The 24,281-nt window shown below is 44.3% G+C and overlaps 1 protein-coding gene across 3 annotated transcripts; it reads right to left on the reverse strand.

Annotated features, from left to right (window-relative positions):
* Nucleotides 1-8,563: 8,563 nt before the first annotated feature.
* On the reverse strand, nucleotides 8,564-23,598 carry TAGLN3 (transgelin 3). 3 transcript variants are annotated; one of them, XM_021716847.1, is made up of 5 exons: nucleotides 23,148-23,598; nucleotides 22,671-22,852; nucleotides 21,333-21,507; nucleotides 10,899-11,001; nucleotides 8,564-9,037 (listed from the first exon to the last, which is right to left on the reverse strand). In XM_021716847.1, the coding sequence occupies exons 1-5, from the start codon at nucleotides 23,308-23,310 to the stop codon at nucleotides 8,896-8,898; spliced, it is 765 nt and encodes a 254-aa protein (XP_021572522.1). In that variant the 5' UTR covers nucleotides 23,311-23,598; the 3' UTR covers nucleotides 8,564-8,895. The 3 variants fall into 3 exon arrangements, with proteins under 3 accessions (XP_021572522.1, XP_021572523.1, XP_021572521.1); XM_021716848.1 differs by having other exon boundaries at nucleotides 22,671-23,027; nucleotides 23,148-23,524; XM_021716846.1 differs by having other exon boundaries at nucleotides 22,671-22,948; nucleotides 23,148-23,464.
* Between the last annotated feature and the right edge of the window lie 683 nt (nucleotides 23,599-24,281).

Raw genomic sequence — 24,281 nt, forward strand, 5'->3', positions numbered from 1 at the left:
TTTTACAGCTTCTCCAGCAGGCTAAGTGCCTCTGGCTTTCCGAGGGTACTTGCTGGCATTCTCTCACTGTGTCTTCAAGCATGAAGGGCATGTAAGTAGATGTCTCTGCTAAGCAATCATTCAGTACATCAATTTGCTCCAATGGGCCCGAAGGAGCTTTATCTTAAATGGTACTTTTGCACTTCTTTCATAAATTAAATTTCACTAGAAGTTTTTGATAGCACCCCCCACAGTTAGACACAGCTACCAAATCCCCTTACTCAGAGATGCAAGCTCTGCAGACTCACTTATAAAATGGTTTGGGGTTTTAGCAAACCAGTGGAGGATAGTATCTGTTCACAGGGCTGGTGTCAAAATGTGACAGTCATTGTTCTCCATAGTAATCCAAAGTCACGAAATACGACTGCACAGCTGGTGGGCTTTGCTTCCTGGCTTTTTTTTTTTAAAGGTGGGGTCTTATTCTGTTACCCAGGCTGGGGTGCGGTAGCAAAATCATGACTCACTGTAGCCTCCACCTGCTGGGCTCAGGCGATCGATCCTTCTGCCTCAGCCTCCCCAGTAGCTGGGATTACAGGCATGCACCACCATGCCTGGCAAATTGTTGTGATTTTTGTAGAGATGAGGTCTTGCTATGTTGCTGAGGCTGATCTTGAACTTCTGGGCTCAAGCAATTCTTTTGCCATGGCTTCCCAAAGTTCTAGTATTACAGGCATTAACCACCACACTTGGCCTCTTCCTGACCCTTCTTATAATCAACCTACATCAGCTGAGGGAGTCTGTGTCCTGTACAATACCCTGAGGGTAGTATGCTGCCTGATTATAGCCGGTGATCAGTAAATTTTGGCTGGTGTGTTAATTAAATATTAAATAATAACATCTATTAATTACTATGAGGTAATGAATGCACCATTGCCAAAGACCTACTTTCACCATCCTTTTTTCTTTTACTACAGAAAGGAGTATTACAGACTAGTTTTCTTCTCAAAATTAAAATTTGCTCTCAAAGAGAATGTCTCACTCATCTTACCCTAGTCCTGGCTCTAATTGAAAGACTCTAAAGGAAAAACAATTACATAACATCTGCACAACTTTGCAAGAATAACTATGATCAAGAATCATATGTTAAACTTTCTTTTTTTTTTTGAGTTGGAGTCTCACTCGGTCGCCCAGACTGGAGTGCAGTGGCCGCTCTCGGCCACCGCAGCCTCGATCTGCTGGGCTCTGGCGATCCTTCCTCCTCAGTCTTCCGAGTAGCTGGAATTACAGGCATGCGCTACCACGCCTGGCTGATTTTTTTTTTTTTTTTTTTAATTGTAGACACGAGGTCTCGCTGCCCAGGCGGGTCTCGAACCCACGGGTTTAGGCAATCCACTCACCTCAGCCTCCCAAAGGCACGGGATTACAGGCTGAGCCACCGAACCCAGCTGTTAAACTTTCAAATGTAAAACAAGCTACCCAAATATCTGTTATTTACAACGGACCCCCCTCAAAACAACTTATTTATTTTAAAATGTGTATTTATTTTTACATGTTTAAGCTTCAGTCATCTTCAAAGTACTCTCCATTTGTTGCAATAAAACATTTCCCTCTGAGAACTTTTTTCACTGGGGAAACAAAAAATGTCTCTCGGGGCAAAACTGAGTGAATGGGGAGGGTGGGGCTTGGGGGTCATGCTGGTTTTGATCAAAAATTGTTGAACACTCAGCATGGTGTAGACAGGTTGTTCATGTAAATCACCAATTAGAAAATGGGCAAACATGTTGAGAGAATAAAAAAAAATTCACTGAAGCCAAACTCAATCTCTTACGGCACTAGCTGATACACTGATGCCGATGGATTCCTAGAACACTTACCCAGCAGAAGTCTGTACTATGAAGGGCTCACACTCCAAAAACTGATTCCTTTTTTTTTTTTTTGAGAGCCCCCTCAGATATACATAATGATTCTGGAAATAATTAAAAACATCTTTAAGATGGGTCCAGAGAACCACACATATCTGTGCTTTTCTGAATTATAGACAGGTGAGCTCCACTTCATGTTCCTGCTAGGGAAAGTGCTAGTAAGTGCAAGGACTACATCTTGACCTTTTTATCTTGTAGAGCCCAGCATTGTGTCTGAAATGTAGAAGGCACATTGTATAATAGAATTCAAGACTCTGGAATCATAATGTCCAGAGTTCAAATTTCAGTTCCCTCTCTTACAATCTTTGGGACCTTGGACAATTCTTTAATCATTCTAATCCTTTCCTTATTTGGAAAATTATGTAAATACTCGCCTTGCAGACTTGTTATAAGCATTAAAGGAGATGGATTAGATCGGTGCCTGACATTTAGTAGGCACTTAATATGGTTTGAATGTATGTGTTTCTCCAAAATTTTTATGTCAAAACTTAAACTCCAAGAAGATGGTGTTAAGAGATGAGACCTTAAGAAAAAAAAAAAAAAAGAGGTGAGACCTTCAGGAGGTAATTAGGCCATGAGGGCTCTGTCCTCATGAATGGGATTAATGCCCTTATAAAAGGGGCTTCAGAGAGCTGCCTATTTATTCTGCCATGTGAGGATATAGTGTTTGTCCCCGCTGGAGGATGCAGCAACAAGGTGCCATCTTAGAAGAACAGAGCGAGATTTCACTAGAAACCAAATCTGCTGATGCCTTGGTCTTGGACTTCCCAGCTCCAGAACAGTGAGAAATATATTTCTATTATTTATAAATTACCCAGTCTAAGGTATTTTCTTGCAGCAGCCCAATGGACTAAGATAATTCTTCTTGAGTGATATTCTCATAGGTCATTATTTTTCTCTTCAGTTTGTCCTGAAATGGGATTTCTTCTCATGCAGAGTTTCTATGTGAGCTAAGCTCATTCCATTATAAGACTGATGCAATGTTCTCCCAAAGAGTTATTGATCCAAGAATGTGGAACCAGAATGGACCTTTAGCTGTATCCTACAGAAGGCCATTCAATATCTGTTTCATTAAAATAAAGGTCAGTAAGACAATATTTTCCCTAAGCTCATTAGAACCATAGGGAGATTTATCCTTGCCCTTCAAAATTGCTTTACTTTCTCAGCTGAGGGCTATAAAAGTTGACATATTTATTTTGATAATATATTATAGGCTCACAGCCACATCAGATCTTTGATTTCTCTGAATGATAAATCAATTAACCATGTTTCACTTTAGCTTTCTTGCCTAAGACATTAAAGTAGAATTCTGGAAACAATTTCTGTTCTGGTGCAATATTTTTCAATAATTCTTACCAGACAAACTTTCTGTCTCAAGCAACTCCTTCATAGTGTCATTAACACGCATGAATTGTTTACAGATTCAATGTGCTCTGTGGCAGAAATGAAAAATGCTGGGATTTGGGACAGGGTACCTAGCCATCATAACATTCCTTTGCAACTGCCCAGGAAGAACACCAAATCCCACTAACAATCTAGTATGTAGATGATGTCTTTCAAAATAGCCACAAAAATTTTAAAAAGTGATAATACTAATGAGAATGTAGAGAAATAGCCATATTTACACTTTGCAGGTGAGGCTCTAAACTGGTAGTGTGGATGGTAATTTGACAATGTTAATCAAAAATGGCTATTTAACATCTAGGAAATTATCTTAAGGTCATTACTGCAAAGGCTATGAGGATTTTTCTTCTAGCACTAATTTTAATGATACAAATTGGAAAACATTCTGAAATCCAGCAATAAAAGATTAATAAGATGAAAGATAACATCCATTTAAGGGATTTTTCAATGAAAAATTATTCAGTCATTTCCATGTGGAAAAACTTTCCAGGTAGAAAAAACCAGCCTCCTCTTTTGATCTTGTTGGGGCATCTCCATTAATCACATCCTCCTCTTTCCTGAGACAATATCTACCCTCCCTTTTCTAGGAAGCTTTAACAATGAATGAGTTGCAGCTGAGCGAAACTACTTTACTACCAAGGAATCATAAAGATGAAGGTATTCTAAGCACGCTACACTGATTACATATGCATTTTAACAAGCTAGGATGATATGCACTAAATTGTGGAGGATGAGATTAAAGAGGGTTGTTCACATTCCCTGAACTGTTTGAATATTTTACAAAGTTTTACCAAGGGGAAAAAAAATCTATCTATTTTGAAATTTAATATAAGGGAAAATTATCAAACTGGCCCATTGCACAAATACCTTGAAGCTAGAGTTACAGTCAATAAATTATGTGAAACACTAAGATACATGTTATTAATAAAGCAGTAGCAAGATAATAAAATGGGGACAAGCCAATGTCTAGATTCACTGTGTGTTTTCCAAAAAGCACTGCCCTGGAGACTCATCTATTATGGATTATGTCCCAACTGCTGATTGCAGTGCAAGGCAATTTTGACTTAATCATGTCTTGATGAAAAGATTAATGTTTAAAAATATGCAATTATCTTTCTTTTATTTACTGGGTGCGCTTGTTGGCAAAAAAACTAGATATGAAAATTCCCATTACAATTTATAACATGCCAACATAGAGAACAGCTGAGCAACTGAGGCCCAGAAGAATCCTAACTCAACTGATCCCATAGTCAGGGTTTTAATGGTACAGTGGGAGTATTACTGACATAGCGTTTGCATAATGATTATTCAGAATTTACTCTCCCTCAATCACCAACATCTGCAATTAGAAAAAATACATAGCATGCTAAGTAGGTTCATAATTTAGGAAGGGAGAAAAAAAATACATGACTATACTTTGGATCCAATCAAGCTATTGGATTATTCTGTGAAGCTGAAATGAGTAAATAAACTATGAAGGATTGGCACCTACCCTTTGAAGTGGTTCTTACACAATGCTTGGGGATAGAGACTCTTATGTTACTCAGAGGATAGAGTAGCCTTAAGCTTGTTCATCATATGTACATGGTGAGGGCATTACCTTGCCCATGTGAAAGATGGCCTAGGATCTACATTATTCAAGAAGCTGGCCTTGGCTTGCTTATTTATTTATATTTTTTTGAGTTGGGGTCTCACTCTGTCACTCAGGCTGTAGTTCAGTGGCACAATCATGGCTCACCAGTCTTGACTTCCTGGATTCAGGTAATCCTTCCACCTCAGACTCCGGGACTATAGGCACGTGCCATCACGCCCAGCTAATTTTTTTTTTTTTAAGAGATGAGGTCTCACTATTCTGCCCAAGCTCATCTTGAACTCCTGGCCTCAAGTCATCCTCCCTCCTTGGCTTCCTAAAGTACTAAGATTATAAGCGTGAGCCACCGCGACCGGTCAACCTTAGTTTAAATGTGGAAAATTTGTTTTCAAACTGTACAAGGGAACTAGGCTTAAAAAGCACTTGTAAGAATGATGTTCTCATTTCTGTCAATAATGCTACCATAATTTAAAATTTTCTTTTTGCTGTACAGTTACCATAGCAGTGAAAGATTGGTAGTCAACAGAATTATTTTCATTTCAATGACTGAGTAAATTAGCAGTTTTGCTAATTTGAGGCCACTGCAATTACATTTACTATCAACAATAGTGCTGCGATCTATTATGCCATTAAATCTTTCTGAAAATGGTAATAAAATGGCAGAATGCCTGCAAATGAAAAACAAGATCTCAAATGCAAATGCAAAACGGGGAAAGAGGAAAATAAGTTTCAGGCCCTAGTTTGGATCACTTCTGGTGATTTGGGGAGCTAAACATATATTGAGACAATTTATTCTTTGACCTGATACACTGGGCTCTCATTCTCTGTTATCGTCTACCCTAATCTCCACCACTCTGCGTAAACCTCTGCCCTAGGGCCCCCAATTTTTCAAAAGCCTCCTCTTTAGGTTGCAATGCTCAGATAGGTCTGACGGGGTGAGAGTCTAAGGGCCAGGTGGGATGGTGTTGGGAGGAGAAAATGCCCAGGTGCTGGGGAGGCTACCATTATCCCTACTGCTTGCCCCTCACCCCAGCTGGGCTCTAGCACTACCCTGGATTTTGCAGTCTGCTTCCTGCTGGCTCTTGATTGTGCTGTTTTCCTGTCTCTCAGGGTCACTGGTACAGCAATGAGACAGCCAGAATGTGGTGGAAGACAGAATAGGCCACACTCTGAAAGCTCTCTTCCAGCCCATCTCCTTCCTGATGGAAGCTATGTCCCAGGCCCCTACCCCCGATCCCGAACAGGGAAAGAAAACACCTTGTATCTTTCCAGGAATTTCCTCCCAGTTTAATTTCACTTTTTGGGATCCATCAACTTCCTTCTCTTCTTCCTGCTCTTACTCTTGTGGCAACTCCAAGGTAAAGTTTAAGGAAAGGATTCAGCTGCTGTGTTTGGGTGACATCTTTCCAGGAATGGGCAGTTCACCAATGGCTGTCAAAGGGTTATTACAGCTCCTACAGGATACATTAAGCATTGACCTACAGGCCAATTTTTGTTAGCATAAGCTTTTTTTCCTTTTTACATTAAATGTCTGTGTAAAATGGTATGGTGAATCCTAATATGCAAAATTGACAATATTACAGTTGCTCTGGTTGAAGCAGGAGCGGCAACTCAGGTTTCTACTGTCTAAGCAGCCCTTTCTCCATGGAGACCCCATAGGAACCTCGGGGGAAGCGGTGAGGTATTTGTTCAGACATAGATCCTCTTCCCCCCAAGTATTTGGCTTCTTTCTGCCCCCTCCCACAGGGAGCATTCTCTGGCCAAGACTGGTCTCTGCAGAATATGCACATTCCCAGTAAGGAGTTACAGGGTACAGGTAATTAAGCAGAGCTGAGAACCATGTGGGTGGCACCCTTACTCACTGTGATTGTAACCACTGCTTAGCAAGTTGAATAATTAACTTGCTTGACTATAAAACTGCTTGCTGTTCTGAGGTGTGGATTCTTTCTTCACTAGGTGCTTCTTTCTTCAACCAACCAGCTGCCATCAGTGCCTCCTGTAAGTTCTAATAAACTAATGACTTTCCCACTGGACCTCCAGTGACTTCTTTGGAATTTGTAAAGGACCTTATGTGTGAACCCTCTCAGACTTGGGGCTACCACATTACAGAAGCCTAGAATTACAGAAGACAGTCTGAAAAACTACCACCCAAACATTTAGACAATGTCTGTAGTTCCATTTCTTCATTTTTGTGTTAATTTATGATTCATTATATGGATAAAAGACCTTACTTTTTTCTTACTAGATGTATCTTTTGTTTGTTTCTACTGATAAGAAATAATAAGATGAATCAGTAGTCCTCAGATTTGTTTGTACTTTTAATTTTTTTTTTTTTTTTTTGAGCCAGAGTCTCATTGTATTGCCCAGGCTGGAGTATAGTGGCATGCTCATGGCCACTGCAGCCTCGACCTGCTGGGCTCAGGTGATCCTTCCGCCTCAGCCTTCCAAGTAGCTGGAACCACAGGCATGTGCCACCATACCCGACTGATTTTTTTGTTTATTGTAGAGTCGAGGCCTCGCCATGTTGCTTAGGCTGGTCTTGAAACCCTGAGCACAGATAATCCTCTCACCTTGCCCTCCCAAAGTGCTGGGATTACAGGCGTGAGCCACTGTACCCGGCCTTAATGTTTTCTAGCCATGCAAAAAGAATCGTGAAAACTTGTCCATCTTGGGCAGATCTCAATCTCGGGTAATATCCAAGGGTTTTAGAGGTTTAGAGCCTTTAAATAACTTTAGAAGAGCAAGCTATATTGCCTACAATTCCTGGATGATGAAAAAAAAAAAAAAGAAAAACAGTATAGATATCAGCATCAGACCCGGGGTCAGGCCTGTAGGAGAAGTGAATGCTAGAGAAGTAAAACCCCCTGTCCTTCATTCAACCCCCTATCTACCTATTCATTCAGCAAAACCAGCCATCTATCCATCCATCCACCCATCAGACAAGTCCTGGACACCTGTACAAGAGCTCCTCAAGAATGGGTGCCTTGTCTTGTTCAATCTTGTGTTCTCTATAGGCCTAGCATAATAAGCACAAAGTACACACTGTGGGTCAAAGACCTTGTTCTTGAACTCCTGGCTGTAGGCTCTCAAAGTGGGCAAAACAATTCCTAAACATTCTACTACAATTGCCAAGACAAGCATTATAATCTTGAAAGAGCTTCCTCATAGCTAACCTATATATCCCAGCTATAGCTTACGCTTAATTCCATTTTGCTATCCTTTGAATGAAAGTGAAACCAGCCCCGGCTGGGCATGGTGGCTTACACCTACAATCTCAGCACTTTGAGAGGCTAAGGCAGGAGGATTGTTTGAGACCAGGAGTTTGAGACAAGCCTGGATAGCACAGTGAGATTCCATCTCTACAAAAAAAATGTTCTTAAATTATCTGGGCTTGGGGGGGCACACCCATAGTCCTAGTTACTTAGGAGGCTGATGTGGGACGATCGCTTGAACCCAGGAAATCATGGCTACAGTGAGCTATAACTGTGTTACTGCACTCCAGCCTGGACTGGGCAACAGAGCAAGACTCTGTCTAAAAAAAATTAAAATAAAATAAATACAGTATAATAAAAGCTATTAGCTCGTTATTTGAGAGAGAGAGAGAGAGAGAGAGAGGAACCAGTCCAGGCCTGCGAAGTCCCTAAGAAAATGAATGAATTTTATACACTTTAAGACACAAGACTAATTTGTTTATTAGGTGCGTTCTATCAGTTGAGGAGGAAAATTTTTGGCAAATAAATAAATAAATAATCAAACAGATTTTAGAGCAAAGAAAAGAGCTCAGGAGGAGGAAAGCGGAGTCTTTGCATAGTTCTAAATGAACAGAAGGTGGCAGCAGTAGGCAACGTGGATTCTCAGCAGAAATGCAGCACTTGGAAAACCAGGGACAGGAGGCTTTGAGAAAGAGGAGAAGGTCAGAAGGTGACTAACTATTTCTTTTTCATAGAGACCATGTGTGGAACATTCGTCCTCTCTACTGTGGGGTGGGGATGCGGCATCTTACATGATCTGCCTGGGCATCCCGTACCCGGTCATGCCTGCCTGGGAGGCTCCCTTGTTGCTGCCCATCTGCAGGCCTATTACGTTCTGGCCCTGGCGAAGCTGTTCCTCAGAAAATCCTCTCCGATTCTGCTGGGCTTTCCTGGACAAGGGGAGTGAGATGGAATAATGTCATTATCACAGTTTTCCAACCTCTCTTAAGACATGCAGTTAGACAAGCTCTATGACCAGCAGGCCACTATAAGCTTTGACCCTACCCTGAGCCATAAACCTACCATGAGCCATGACCCTACCATGAGCCATGGTCCTACCCTAAGCTGTGGTCCCACCATGAGCCATTACCCTACCCTAAGCTATGGCCCTACCATGAACCATGGCCCTACCCTGAGCTATGACCCTACCATGAGACATGACTCTACTGTGAACCATGGTCCTACCATGAACCATGGGCCTACCCTAAGCTATGGCCCTACCATGAGCCATGACCCTACCCTAAAGTTATGGCCCTACCAACAGCCATGGCTCTACCCAGAGGTATATCCCTACTGTGAGCCATGGCCCTACCCTGAGCTATGGTCCTACCCAGAGCTATGGCCCTATCCTGAACTATGATCTTATCCTGGGCTATGACCCTACAATGAGCCATGACACTATCTTGAACTATGACCCTATCATGAGTTACAGCACTACCCTGAGCTATGGCCTTACTCTGTGCTATGGCCCTAACCTGAGCCATGACCCTACCCTGAGCTATGGCCCTACCATGAGCCATGACCCTACCTTAAGTTATGACCCTTCTTTGAGGTATGACTCTACCCTGAGCCATGGTCTTACCCTGAGCTATGAGCCTGCCCTGGGCCATGACTCTACCCTGATATGACCCTACCTTAAGCCATGACCCAACTTTGAGCTATGGCTCTCCCCTGAGCTATGGCCCTAACCTGAGTTATGATCCTACCTTAAGCTATGACCCTACTTTGAGCTATGACTCCACCCTGAGCTATGGCCCTACCATGAACTATGGTCCTACCAAGATGCATGAGCTCCCTGTCCCTCAGAAGTCCAGATTTTTTTTTTCCAGAATTTCCAACAAAGGGGACAGAAGAATCAGTGACCATCTTTCTGGAGAGTTCACTCTAGCATGCCTTCTTCCTCTCCCACTCTCTCTTCTTCCTCCAGCACTTTGGGCCATCTCAATCTGCTTCTCCTTACCCTTTCTCTCAGAGCTACCTCAAACCTTTGTGAAAATTAAATCAGCTCTTTTTACAAAGCATGTCATTAATCCCATTCCACCCTTCCCTATATAGGACCAAGATTAATATTCCATTTTAGAGCTGAGGTACCTAGGAATTAATGAGGGGAGTTTCTCATTCTAGATGAAATGTTAGCAAGCTTTGATATAAAGCTAGGTAGTAAATAATTTTGGTTTTGCAGCCACACAGAACGTGGGAGGTCACTAATACTGCTGGGACTAACATAGGGTTTCAACTGGCCAACATTTAGGAGGTTTTCAGATAAAGTTCATTTAAAGTGACACAAGTTGCCACTTCTTATAACAGTTAAGGTGAAGAAAGGGAATCTGGGAAATGAGTAATCAATTATCTGCTATAAGGTGCTCTTTTCATCTATCACTAAGCTGTCCAATTTAAGCCTCCTAACTCCCCTTGCCCCCATTTAAAAAAAATCACTTTGGGAAAAGACTCTTTACTGAGATGATCATATAATTTATCATCCAGACTAGGATACTGTTGAGGGTGAAAGAGGGTGCTATTAATAAATACACCGGGACAACACGTATTAACCAGGACTGTGCCAGGCAGATAGGACATATTTACCCTTCAGTAAATGCAAAAAGAAAAAGAAAGCAAGAAAAGAGAAGAAGGGAGAGGGGAATAAAGGAAGGGGCTTTGCACATAAATAGCCTCTGTGGAGCTCCAAGCCTTCAGACCCTTCCTCTGGTTAAAATCATCTTCTGGACCAGTGGGCAGGGAAGGGACTTTTACCTGTGAAACCAGGATGGCTCCCCCCGATAGCAGCCATCATCTTTGGTGACTGCAACACTGCCTAGAGCCATCAGGGTCCTCTGCACAGCCGCCATGTCCTTCCCTGGAAGCCAACAAAGAGACTGAGGCTAAGCATGCGTCAGGGCCAAAGAATTCTGGATACAGATGGACACACCAGGGTCGTTCTCATAGAAGGCTGTGGGTGACAGTCAAGAAGAATCAAACACTTTCCAAAGTTGCCCTAAGACAACCATACCTAAATTTCTCAGAAAGGAACAAAAGATAACTTGGCTAATTATTTCTATGTGGTATATACCAGAGATACCCAGTTTCCAATCTATTCATAGTCGCTATTTGAGTAAAATATCCCAAACACTTGGCAGCTCAGATACAGATAGGTCTCCCTGCTAAGTAGAGGACCTTGTCTCAGTGGGTTCTACAGTGTGTGGTGAGGAGATTTCATGTGGGTGGGCTGGTGTGGTGGTCTGCAGAAGAGGACCTTCCTCAGGAGTATAAAGAGAAGAGGAAACTGGAGAGAAGTTGGTTGGATGGAGTAATTCTAGGTCAAACCCCGGGTGGCTTCTCTCATCTACTTTATCTGGGTTAAAAGGGTCTGAAACCATCCATGTGCATCAAATTGAGTATTCATTTGGCTTCTTGGGCCAGAGGCCTTGCAAGCGAAGAAACGTAGATCAACAAGAAAGCACTCAATGTGACACAAGTGATTGACCCTTTAGTTTGTGCTGCTTGAAAGGAGCTAAATAGGGACAATAAACAACTGGCTTGCGTGAGAGAGGGAGAACAGAGCAAGGGAGAGAGGTGTGGGTGCAGCCCCTGACAGTGGGATCAGGGCCACTGGTCCCTGAGAATCCAGTGATCCTTCACCTAGGAAGAAGGCAACTGGGTCCTACGAGTCAGCCTGCTCCTCCCAGCCTTTCTCTCTTCCAGTTGACTGGTGTGTCTGGACCAGGAAAGATGCTACTGTGTGGGTAGCCTGCCATCGAAGACCAGATCAAGGGTCCATGCAAGGCACCAGTGTTAAGTACAAAAGTGAAAAGACACGGGGTTATAAAGGAAGGCAGCATTCAGTCTGGTGGGGAGCTGTGAAAGTGAAGGGCAAATATTAGGCCCAGCGAACCATCTGTGGTTTTTCTGGCCCCGCTGCTGCAGCCCAGTCACTGGGGAATACAGAATTACAAGGGACAGGCAGATGGAAAGTGAGAATGGAGCACGAACTGTAATAAAGTAAACAATTAGGGCCCTCAGAGGAAGTCCAGTTCAGGATGTCAATTTCTTCATAGAGGAGAGAGAGAGAACAAATCTTCCTCCTTTGCTCACCTCTCCCCTCTGCCCTCACCACCCATATGAGTCACAGGGTGACCGCTTGAATTCTCAGGCCCTGTGGGATTGGCTGAGGGATACAGGGGGGAGCTCTCAATGGAGTGTGCCCTAGACTTAAGGAACAGCTGGGTAGTGGAGAATGAAGTATTTGGGCAGCAGATGGAGGGGGAGGGAACAAGGAATACTAAGAATTAAGAGAAAAGAAATACAGGGATGGTTGTTAGAAAGACTTCTCCTTCACAGATGAAAGCATTTCTGTATTTGTCACTGTATTACAGGATACTTAAGAAAAAAATAAAAGAAGTGTAGTAATGATTCTGAAGGCTCATTCTGGGAAAAGACAAGGAGCAGATTTGCTCCTAAGCAGAAAGCCATTAAAGAGCACTTTAAAGCAATAATTAAACACAGGAAGACTTAAGTTAGGGTATATCCCTCATCTCTGCTTTGTATAAAGAGCACACAGGATGTCTGTTTCTGACGTTTGGAAAAAGCTGGCCTGATATGCCCAGGATCTGGGGAAATGAGGGGCCTGACACCCAGCATCTCAGCTATAGACAACACCCTCAAACAATGGGTGAAGAGTAAGCTTTGTTAAACCACAGACCCATCCTCCTTCACACATAGCTAGCTAATCTCTGCTGTTTCTGCAGTTAGAAAATTTCTAACACCGGCCAGGTGTTACATGAACCAAGAAAGGACAGAGGAAACTAAATTGTAGGCAAGAATAAGATATCCAGGGATCTAAAACTATCAATACAACCCCACCCTCACAGGAGAGTGGAAAAGAATGTGATTGCACAATTGAGGCAGAAGCCACCAAGGAAGGAGGCCTTGTTTCACAAGAGCAAATTAGAAATTTTTTCCTTAAGATCAGCAAATAAAGTATAGACTAGACATTATATTATATGTTATCTCAACACCCAATGAATTGGGATTATTTCTTACCCTGTATGGATGGAAAAACTAATTCAAGGAGGTTAATTAATGTGCCCAATCACCCAAAAAGTAACCAGAGCACAGCTCTAGCTATGACCTGTCTGAATGCAAAGCACAGGAACAGTCCACCAGGCCACAATGCCATTCCTCAGCAGGTGCCAGTGATCAGGAATGAGCTGAAGGGGTCACTTGGCTGCTTCCTAGCCAGGCCAGAGAGAATGTACTGGGTAGTGGGGGGAATGAAGGGGTGAATAAAATTGGGGCCTGATATGCCCAGGTTTTGGGTCCTATAGGATCAAGGCCATAAGTCTTTGAGTATTTTGTCTTCATCCAAATAAGATTAAAGCAAAGAAAAGCAGTTGAGGCTTCGCCATGGGTGTGTTGACCAAGCTAACTATTGTCAAGAGTCTAAATAACATTATGGCCAGAAATCTGCCTTCATAACCAACTGGTTCACATCTAACTCATTTTCTTGTCATGTCTAGTATTTTTTTTTTTTTGAGTTGGAGTCTCACTCTGTTGCCTAGGTTGGTGTGCAGTGGCATGCTCATGGCCACTGCAGCCTCAACCTGCTGGGCTCAGGTGATCCTTCTGCTTCAGCCTTCCAAGTAGCTGGAACTTCAGGCGCATGCCACCATGACTGGTTAATTTTTTAGAAATGTATTTATTGTAGAGACAAGGTCTTGCCAAGTTGCCTAGGCTGGCCTCGATCCCCTGGGCTCAGATAGTACTCTCGCCTCTGCCTCCCAAAGTTCTGGGATTACAGGTGTGAACCACTGCACCTAGCAGGTATGCTTTTAAATAGAGGTTCCTTGTGAAGAATTCCACCACTCGGAGGCTAATGAGATGAAAAGAGGCCTTTTTTCCGGTTTCTCCTTCTTGCTTTACCAGTTCAGAAGCCTAGATCAAGTACCATTGGAGAGGAGAGGCATGCAGAAGGAGCCAGGGTCACTTGTGGAAGCTGATTCCTGTAACTAGGGGTCAAAAATGTGAATGTGTAAAGCAGCACTGAGGTTCAGAAAGCTCTATGAAGTGTGCTGGGAATACAACAACAAAAGCTAAACTGCTTATATCACAACCAAGTATAACATCTGCCTAGTGATGGAGCCTTCAGAACTGTACAAGTATAAAAATGGCCACACACAGCTGCTTCAGAGCAGGGTTTCCCAAGCTTCTTGAATTATTTATGGGAGTTGTAGTGGGGAAGGGAAGGCAACTCTTTAAAAATATAAATTTTGAGGTCATTCTCCTGAGAGACTGATTGGACAGGCCCCGGGAGCCTGTCTTTTTAATAGGCTCCCCAGGTGATTCATACCCTCAGGAAGTTTGAGAAGCATGGGTTTTGCCTGGTGACTTCCAAACTAAACTGATCATCAGAATGACTCAAGAATCTTAAATATTCAGATTGGAGGGCAGTCTTCTGGGATGATTCTGATGTGGCTAGTTGGACAGTAGGCATTGCAGTAAACCTTGGATGGATTCTTGGGACTCCTCAAGTCAGCTGGAGAACTAATGCTCCAAGCCACTCTTCCAAGACAAAAAGAAGAAAAATAGCCCTAAATGAAGGACCAATGAAGTTTTGGGAATTGTCTAGATGTGGCGATAAGAGAGATGAGACTGAGTCATGGTGGTGATCTAAGAATGGACCACATGGATCTTAAGAAGTTAAATGACATAAAAAAGAGGATGAGCCCAATTTACACTAACAGCGCAAAAATTTAATTGGGCTATCTGCATTCAGAAAGCTGTTTACCATGGAGGAAGCTAGTATAAGACTAGAAGTTTTTAAAAGAGCTAGTAGAATCTGAATATCGTACATAACATATGATTCCAACTGTATGACATTCTGGAAAAGGCAAAACTATGGAAGCAATAAAAAGATCAGTGGTTGCCATGGATTGAGGGTGGGTAGGAGTTTTAGGGCAGTGAAAATATTCTTTATGATCCTACAATGATGAATACATGTCATCAGACATTTGTCCAGAATCATTGAATGTACAACACCAAGAGTGAACCCTAATATGAACTATGGACTTTTTGTGATAATGATGAGCAAATGCAGGTTCATCAATTATACAACACATGTGCCACTCTGTTAGAGGATGTTGATAAGGGAGAAAGCTATGGTGTGAGGGGACAAAGAGAATATGGAAGATCTCTGTACCTTCCTTTCAATTTTGCTGTGAACCTAAAACTGCTAGAAAAAAATAGTCTTAAAAAAAAAGAACTGGCCGGGCTCGGTGGCTCAGCTTGTAATCCCGTACTTTGGGAGGCTGAGGTGAGTGGATTGCCTGAGCCCGCGGGTTTGAGACCCGCCTGGGCAACTTGGCGAGACCTCATCTCTACAATAAATCAAAAAAATTAGCTGGACATGGTAGCGCGTGCCCTGTAGTTCCAGCTACTTGGAAGGCTGAGGTGGAAGGATTGCCGGAGCCCAGCAGGTCGAGGCTGCAGTGGCTGGGAGCAGCCACTGCATTCCAGTCTGGGCGACAGAGTGAGACTCAAACTCGGAAAAAAAGAGAGAGAGAAAAAAAAAAGAACTAATGGCATGGTAGCTTTCTCTGTCTTACCTGAAAAGCTTTTCCAGAACGAGTCTCGGCTAGCAACTGACTTCTTTACTTGACAATAGAGTGCTTCCTGTTTCCTACATTATCAGAAAGTAGTGTTCCCTTAGTGTGGGCCTGTACCGTAAACTACTAAATTATAATCTTGGAAAGTGTGACTAGAGGTTCTGCATTGTAAGTACCCAAATCAGAGATTCTCGATGCCAGTAAAGTTTAAGTACTAAGATATGTTCTTTTAAATTCTTTTTTAAAAAAACATTTCCAAGATATCTGATGCATGTCTTTGGAAAGAAAACTATAAAGAAAAAGGAAAAAGAGAAAGAAAAAAGGTAAGAGAGAAGCTACCTAAGTGGGTAAAGTTGAGTTGAACATTCTTTACTTTCTATTTGTACTTTTAATCCAAAAAAAATCAGTCTTACAGTTAAAGCTTTTTGTTTCAGAGTTACTTCTATTTTATGTCAGTCTTGACTCAGTTTTACAAGTCTTGTAATACTGGCGTTTTTCATCTTTGTTGGACTGAAAAGAAATTAAGCAGTGGAATCAGAAATCAATTCTTATTTCCTTACATAACTTGGACCTTGCCCCAAATTCTCCATTCAAGGTAGAGAAAATATTGCTATAATCAAGAGAGAAGTGGCAGAGGATAGGTTGAGTTTGCTCTGTGGGTTTATGTATTTTTGTTTCTTTACTCCCTGACTTGAAGAAGGAAAACTCTGTAAGGCAGTGGTTCTCAAAGTTCTCAGACCAGCAGAATCAGTATGGCCTCTGAATTGGTAAGACATGAAAATTCTTGGACCTCACCAAGACTTAATACCACAGAAACCCTGGGGCTGGGGCTCAGCAATCTGTATTTTAACAAGCCTACCAGATGATTCTGTTGCATGCTGGAGTTTGAGAGCCATTGCTAATCAATAGTCAGTTGCCACTTGGAGTGCAGTGAAGGCTGCTCTGATAGAAAAGGAGGTTTCAAGCTGCTGGCATTTGTGATATCTCAAATTGCTCCAAGTACCTTACTTACAATTTCCCAAAATATCTCTGAAACTGGGTGAAACATCTCTTCGCTCTTGCTGTTGAGGAATGGCGCATATAGTGACACCTCACCAGAGAATATATTTGGACCTCTAGGCCCTCCCAATGTAAACCACACCTTTGTGACTCCCAATCATCAAGAGAAAAACCACGTGTCCAGGAGTCTCATCAGTACGATTACTATGAAGAGTAATCAGATTGATTGGTTTTTGAGTCTTGCCCGTGCTGACATTCTAGAATTCTGTGTGTTTAATGCTCGCCGAGTGGTTTTGCAAATGACCAAAAAGGTCAGTTGCTGATGGGTTAATAGGAGGAGAAAAGAAGCCAGCATGCATAAGGTGTCTAGTAGCCAGGCCCTGTGCCAGGCATTTTATACATTTGATCTGTACAAGAATCTGACAAGGGAGGCATAGGACCTGTTTACTAAGAAGGGAATTGAGGCTCTGAGAGGCTAAGCTACTTAAACAAGGTTGCACAGCTAGTATGTAGCTTAAGAGAGATTTTTAACCCATCTGCCTGACTTTAAAACTCATGCTCTTTCCTCTGTACCAGGGTCTTTTGGGTCTGGAATTGGCAGTGCAATATATTATGGGGACAGACATAAGAGAGTAAGACCACTAAGTAGGAAAAAAGTCAGTAAAGTGGCCCCTAAAGCTGGCCCCTTTGTATTAGAGAATGGTTGATGAAACAAAGTATCTCTAGCTGGCAGAGGGGGGCACAGGGCATCTGAGTGACCCCAGCAGCTCCCATTTATTCCAGGACAGAATGTGTGCCTTTCTAGCCCTGCTTCTTCTGCCCTCATTTTCTGTCTATCTTAGAAAGGACAAGCTAATGACAATAATGTCTATACTGTCAACATTTATTATATAGTCTTCTGCTACTGCCAGGTCCTGTGGGTAAGCACTTCTGAGTCATCTCATTTACTCTTCATAGAAACCATGTGAAATAGGTAATATCATCCCCATGTTACAGCTGAGAAGACTGAGGCTTAGAGAAGTTAACAGGTAAGTGGTGAAGCACAGGTTTTAATGCAGGAGGCTGCATTCTACTACAATACCTTCCAGGATAAACCTGCAGTCCTTCTGTCCAGATACAAGATCAGCACACTCACTTGCTCTCATGTGCTTTCTCTTCTGCCTCTCTTCTCCCTTGCCTCTCTCTCTCCCTCCCCCCACCCTTCTCTCTCTCTCAGACACACACACCATCCTTTCTTACTCCTCCTTTTCTCCTCTTTCTATGCACAGCAAAGATGCTGAAGTCTTACTTGCCATGTACTCGCCTCTGAGTCATGGACAGCTGAGATGACCCCATCCCTGCCCATTCAAGAGTACCAATGGCAAATCCAAAAGTATCCTGCCAGGTCATTCACCTTCTCCCATCCAAAAGAAAGACCTCTCCAGGCCCCTTCCCTTCCTCTAAGCTGCTCTTATTTCTTCTCCATCACTGAAAGGAACTGGTCACCCCAGCTTCTCCCCAGAGTGAACTACAGCCACTTTGTCTAAAATGTCCCTATGATTAGGTTGTTTTCTGGACCATTCAGTCTTGGGTTCCTTTTGAAAGCCCTGAAATCGTGTACTCAGATTGACCCCAAATCCATCCCAAATGTTTCACCTAAAAGAGGTTTAAGATAGTGGGTACATCTGAGTCCCCAGACAACAGAAATAATTCAAGCCTAAACGAGAAGGCATTTGGTAAGGCCTTTGGTATGTGTGGAGAGTCACTGGGCAGCTACAGGACCCTACTTGGGAGAAGAAGCTGAGTAGGGAAGATGAGAGACAGGGCGCTCTTAGGCATAAAACACCTGCACAGGAGGAAGAAAAGCACCAAGGCGAGGAGGGCCGGGGCTACAACAGCCACAGCCACCACAACCATGGTGCAGGGAATGTGGAATCAATGTGAGTAAGTTGATATGTGAGGACAGCACTGCAACCAGAGTCAGGGCAGAGATGAGTGGGGAATATATGGGACTCAGCTAAGCAAACGGCTTGTCCAATAGCTGTGTGCACACACAGGGGTACCCTCACATACACACAGACACAAACAAACGCCGACCCTGCCCTGTGGCATCACTTTGATTGCAGCTTACTTATCCCAAGACACATGAGTGACAACCAGCTCTTGCAGGAAGGCCACTGGCCTTGCTTGCTCTGTCTATGTTGCAGCCCTGGCAGGACACCCCTCCCTCTCCCTGCTTCTCTGCTCTGAGCTACCCACTCTTCCACCTCCTGCTCCACTGTATGATAACAAGCTCCCACCTGAGCATTAGACAGTGATCCTGGGTACTATTAAGTTTCCCCTCCAACTCATAATCAATCTCTCTGGCTCTCAGTGCTCAGTTGCCTTTCCATGGAGGAGGTCACTAGGCCCTGGGGTTCCTGGGGTCATTTGGAAACTCCTAAGCACCTGCTTCCCATTGACAGCTTTCTTGCTTATCCCTGCCTCCTGCATGATCTGCCTATAGTTCTTCCCGCTAGGCAATCCTAGCTCCCTTGGTGTAGGTCTTCCTTTTTTCCTTAAAGCCCCTCTCTTCTGCCTTAGGGATGGGACTGTCTTGTTCAGTGTCTGTCTTATTCCCTTGGAGCTGACCTGTCCACCGCCCTAGCTCAGGCTACTGCAGTCATGCTCATCCCTCCTAGCCTCCCCCTTCCTTAAGAGGGATCGGATACAGGGCTGGGGCAGGTGGTGTAGACTGCCTCCTACTCTATTCAACAGGAACCATTGCTTCCTACTCTCCTTCCCACTTGCTGTGAGTACCTCCTAGGAGTCAAGTTCATCCCTATGGTCTTTGAAAAAAGGGGAAAAGGCAAGTAAAGTATCCTCAATAGTGTAAAGACAGGAAAGCTCCTTCAGAAGCCTCACCTCCCACAGACTTCTAGCTTTTTCCTCCTCTCTACACACTTCCTGCCCCTGGGGGTCCTCACCAGTCTCTTCTATTCACACTGACTCCCTTATCCTTCTGTCCCACACTGCCCTGAATCATCATCTTCACCCTCCTCCTGCACCTCCTCTTCACCCTGATCAGCTAGTCACCATTATGACTCAACAGCACACTCATGGCGTAGGTGAAGAAAACTAAGTCTCCTGGCCAAAGAATGGGTGGGCAGGCTAGCTAAGGCCTTATTCTTTGGCATCAGAGAGCCTGGGTTTGAGTTTTGGCTCTGCTAATTACTAGCTAGCTATCTTATGGACACATGTAACCATGGGCAAGCTTCAGATTCATTACCTGTAAAACAGAGACATTAAAAACACTTACCTCATAGGGCTGTTAGGAGAACTGATTGGCCTTTTGCAGTAAAGCACTTGTACACAATGGCTGGTGTATAGGAAAACATCAATACGCATCATTAGCTGGGGAAAATCATTATAGTTTTGATCTAAGAGGCAGGGATCAGGTCTCAACTGTGACAGTACATGGGAATTTGGAGGCAAGCATCCATGAAGTTCAAAGACCTGGGCTGGCCTGGCCTGAAGTTTTGAATATCTGAGTTTCTAAGTAATGGCAAAACACCAGGTAAACTCATCGTTATCTTAGGATCAGTTCTTCAGGATCAGACACAGGGGATTAAGAGGGTAATTGTTTCTTTGTAAACTGTAGTGTTATAAGAAGTGGAATGATCTTCTGCTAGAAATCTATTTCAACTACCATTTGAATACTGAGAAAGTTATCCCACTCTCACTGTCAGCAGTCATTTGGGTCACTGCCCCGGGGATCCTATAGGTTGGGTCACTGGTGACAGCCAGTGACAACAAGCATGTGAGAGTAGTCAATCTGGCAGTCCTGTGTCTCTGTAGAAAGGGCCTGTATCTCCCGGTGCCACAGACTGGCCTAGTGGAGAAGAAAAACAGTCACAGAATTGGGCATGCACATTTTCACTAAAGGGGACACTTGGCACCGCGATCATGGGTCTCAAATTATCTGGCAGTGTCTCCATTCGCATCATTCTCCCCAATAATGGTGGATTATAAAATATGTCCAGAAATGTGATTTGAATTTTATGTTTTTATAAAATCCCCTCACCAAATCAATTCACAAACGTGAAAGACAAAAGCATTTGTCACACTCCGAGCAGATTGCCTATCTGGAAGGTATGGTCACCAAGCTCCCAGGTAATTGTTTAATGAAAGGCTGGAGTGCGGTTTATTTTTCAGATTGACTGATAAAATAGCACCAGACGGCTCTGTCTATAAGCCTTGCTACAGCTGAGTCAGAAGCACACTCATCCCCTGCTCCCTTCTCTTGCAGTAGCTATGATCTGTTATGGGAGGGGTAACGACTAAAAGGCTCTATGTAACTGTTTTTGCTTTCTCTTGGTTGAGGCTTCTGCTTACACACGAGGTTGCTGAGGTCCCAGCCATGTCCTCAGGGTGTGTGTTGCCATGGAAGACGGTACCCCTTCTACTAGAATATCACAAAGAGGGCGGCTAACTGCCCCCAGGATGACAGCTGAGAACATCCTCCACACACATCCTCAGCACAGAGAAGAACACTGCGAGCAGTTTTGACAAGAGATGGAGCAAAGGGAGGGGGAGAAATCAACAATTCTAAAGGCAAAGAGCTGTTTACCTTCCCACAGATCCACCGTCTGAAAAATGTCGGTGGTCCTGACACCGTAGATCTCTGCGGCTTTTAGGAACTGGGAGATTTGCTCCATCTGCTTAAACGCCATCTTTGACTCTGAGATCTTGGGAATGGGCTCTTGTCCTGGTGGATATAAACTGTTTATCAGCTTGCACAGGACCTGAAGTGGGAGAGGGGAGACAGAATCAATATTTCCCTTGTATATACAGATCACAAATAAGAAGTAAATCCTGCCACCTCCCTCCCCTGCTCCCAGGGCACAGCTCATCCGGTTTGGGCAGGAGCAAGTCGTGGGCCCAGGAAGGCATAGGCTCAGGGTGTGAGGCCAGACTCTCACAGTGAGCCTCGAAGACCCAGATGACCCCATTCCCAGGGCTGCTCCTGACTGCAGAAAATCCTGTAGCACGGGAACCCCATTCCCTCTTTGTTCCTCCCCTCCCTTTTCTGGGTGAGGGAGAGAATGTTTACAGATAAGGAATGATGTGAGAATATGATTGCAGACTTTCAATGGAGGAATGAGTTAATGGTTCCCCAGGTGGGCAAAACTCCAATGATAGTCTAATATTATTTCTTCTATCAAAAGGCAGGTCAGAAGCAGTCTTCAATAATTCATATTCTACGTGCTAATGACATGTAAAAGAAGTAAACTAGGTATCCTCTTCCCAGACACGTATAACACAAGCCCTGGGCAACCCAGCAGGAGCGTGGGATAGCAGTTATGTAACAGTAAATCACAGGCTGTGGGCTTGTTGGAATCAGCAGAGCCTGTGGTCCTCAAATCCCCAGACACACAGGAGCATCTGGTCAGAATAGCTGTTAGCAGATAAGGATTTCCTTCCTTTCTTGAGTACACATCTACTCAACAAACAGACACTGGGCATCTCCAGGGTACAGGGCTCCTGGAAGAATGTCAAGGTAGCTAGTCCCCCTTCCTCCTTCCTTTGTTTTACTGGGTAACTAGCCCATTCCCCCGGGGTGAGAAATGGCCCCAGAAGAGCTGATGCACCAAGAAGGCTGGGGAGATCACAGGGAAATACTTATGTCTATTCTCACAGGGAAAATCAAAAGGGCCTCGAATTTGCCAACAATCCAGAGGGAAGCAGTGAAGCTGGGATGGGTGGGGAACTCCCAAGCCAGCAAGGGAATTGTGCAGGGGGTCCAGATCTTCCAACCCTGAGGAGATAAAGGAATTCCCATCCCTTCCGGGTGGTCACAGAGCCTGGCAACGACAGTGCCTCCTGCAGCCACACGTTCAAAAAAGAAGGGCCCCGGGGGCTTTCCCTGCCCACCACCCCAGTCACCAAAGCTGGCCCGCTGCCTTACCGTCCCGTCCATTAACCATTTCTGAAAATGGGCCCTGCCGGGGGGCGGATGCTCTATGTCCTCGGCGCACTGCAGGATGATCCAGTCCACCAGCTTGTTCTCCAGGTCCGCATCATACTTCTGCTCGATCTTCTCCTGCACCTCTCGGCTTAAGCCGTAGCTCGGGCCCCTGTTAGCCATCTCTGGAAAGAAGAGAGGACGCGCGCGGCATCCACACAATAGCAGCTGCAGCCCCGGGCTCCCTGCAAGCGGGGTTGGGATGCGTGTGGCTGGGCGGCCTGGCCGAGCAGCCGCCAGGCGGCCAGAAAGCCGGGCGTGGTTTAAATCAAGGAGCCAATGAAGCCAGGGGGGCTTCACCTACAAACGAGGGAGCGAAGCGCAGCCACGCGCCAGTGACTCTAGCATAAAGCCTGGGCCGGTCCAGGGGGGCTGGAACCCCCTCGCGGTCCTATCAGTGAGAGGAGAGACGATGCACACGGTGGAGCCTGAATCCCGCAAGCAGCAAGAGGGATGGATGGTGGTCGTTTCCTCCCCCTCTCGGTAGCAGTCTGCAAAGGCAGGAACCAGGCGACTGAAAGGGCAGGTGATGAACAGGCTGGGGGGAGGCGGCCTTGGCCTTCAGCTGCTGCTGCTGCCGCATCGCGCCTAGAAGAATGGCACGCTGATTTGATTTTCCACTGGCTGAGGAGGGTCAAACCAGGGCCGTTGCTAAGAGCTCTCCAAAAAGCCAGCCCGCTCCCCTGTCAGTCAAGCCGCTTGCCCCCTCCCGCTGAGAGCTTCTTTCTCAGCTGCACAATCCTTTCCATCCTCTAGGGAGAGAGCCCATTGTATACCAGGCCAGCATGCAGCTGCACGTGAGATGAGGGCCTGGGGGAGGGTCTATTCTACCAACTGTCCATCTGTCCGGAGTAGCCAAACCACTTTTCCCCTGCCCCGAGGTAACAATTGTCTGGCAGGACTGGAGAAAAGGGACTCAGGGCTGCAGTCATTTACTTGTTCAGCTGCCAGCCCAACTTCACCCAGGGACTTTCATCCTGGTGGGAAACTGCTGTACCTCTGTTTGCCCTATTCAAGGGATATGCCTTTAAATGGTATTTTTAACCTAAAAGCAAGTTGTAGTCATTAAACAAAACTCAGTGCACTAACTCTTAGAGTGAAAGGTGCTTTTAAAAATTTTTTAAAATATGTCTTACAAGTTTTTTTAAAAAAGAAATGGGGTCTTTCAATGTTGCCTACGCTGGTCTTGAACTTCTGGGCTCAAGTGATCCTCCCATCTTGGCCTCTCAAAATGCTAGGATTACAGGTGTGAGGTACCGCACGTGGCTGAAAGATTTTGATGAGTAAAAAAAGACTTTATCAGTTTATTTCAAATTAGGACCATGAAGTCACAATTGATATATTGTCATGGGTAACCATGCTTGGCACAAGTAAAGAAGAATCAGGAAAAATCACTAGTCTAAATTAATCTGGAATTTTTATAGCAGCTAAAGGATTTGGCAGTTTGTTCTAGAGTGTAAGCCACTTGGGGGTAAAGATTGAGTCTCACTGGTATTGTGTGAGTTTCTGAGTACTTTTCATGAGAAAATCACCCAACTATTTGTTTTTTGGTTC

Source organism: Carlito syrichta, unplaced genomic scaffold (genome assembly GCF_000164805.1).
Source record: "Carlito syrichta isolate Samal-C Ts95f unplaced genomic scaffold, Tarsius_syrichta-2.0.1 Scaffold309017, whole genome shotgun sequence".
Classification (NCBI taxonomy): domain Eukaryota; kingdom Metazoa; phylum Chordata; class Mammalia; order Primates; family Tarsiidae; genus Carlito; species Carlito syrichta.

What these genes read in the sequence shown, in the direction of transcription:
- TAGLN3 (XM_021716846.1), bottom strand. Translation starts at nt 23,310, where the DNA reads ATGCGGCAGCAGCAGCAGCTGAAGGCCAAGGCCGCCTCCCCCCAGCCT. An exon ending in TGCGGGATTCAGGCTCCACC is followed by an intron (nt 22,949 to 23,147) that starts GTGTGCATCGTC and finishes CTGCTCGGCCAG; the next exon opens with GCCGCCCAGCCACACGCATC. An exon ending in GAGCCATCCTGGTTTCACAG is followed by an intron (nt 9,038 to 10,898) that starts GTAAAAGTCCCT and finishes CCCCTTGTCCAG; the next exon opens with GAAAGCCCAGCAGAATCGGA.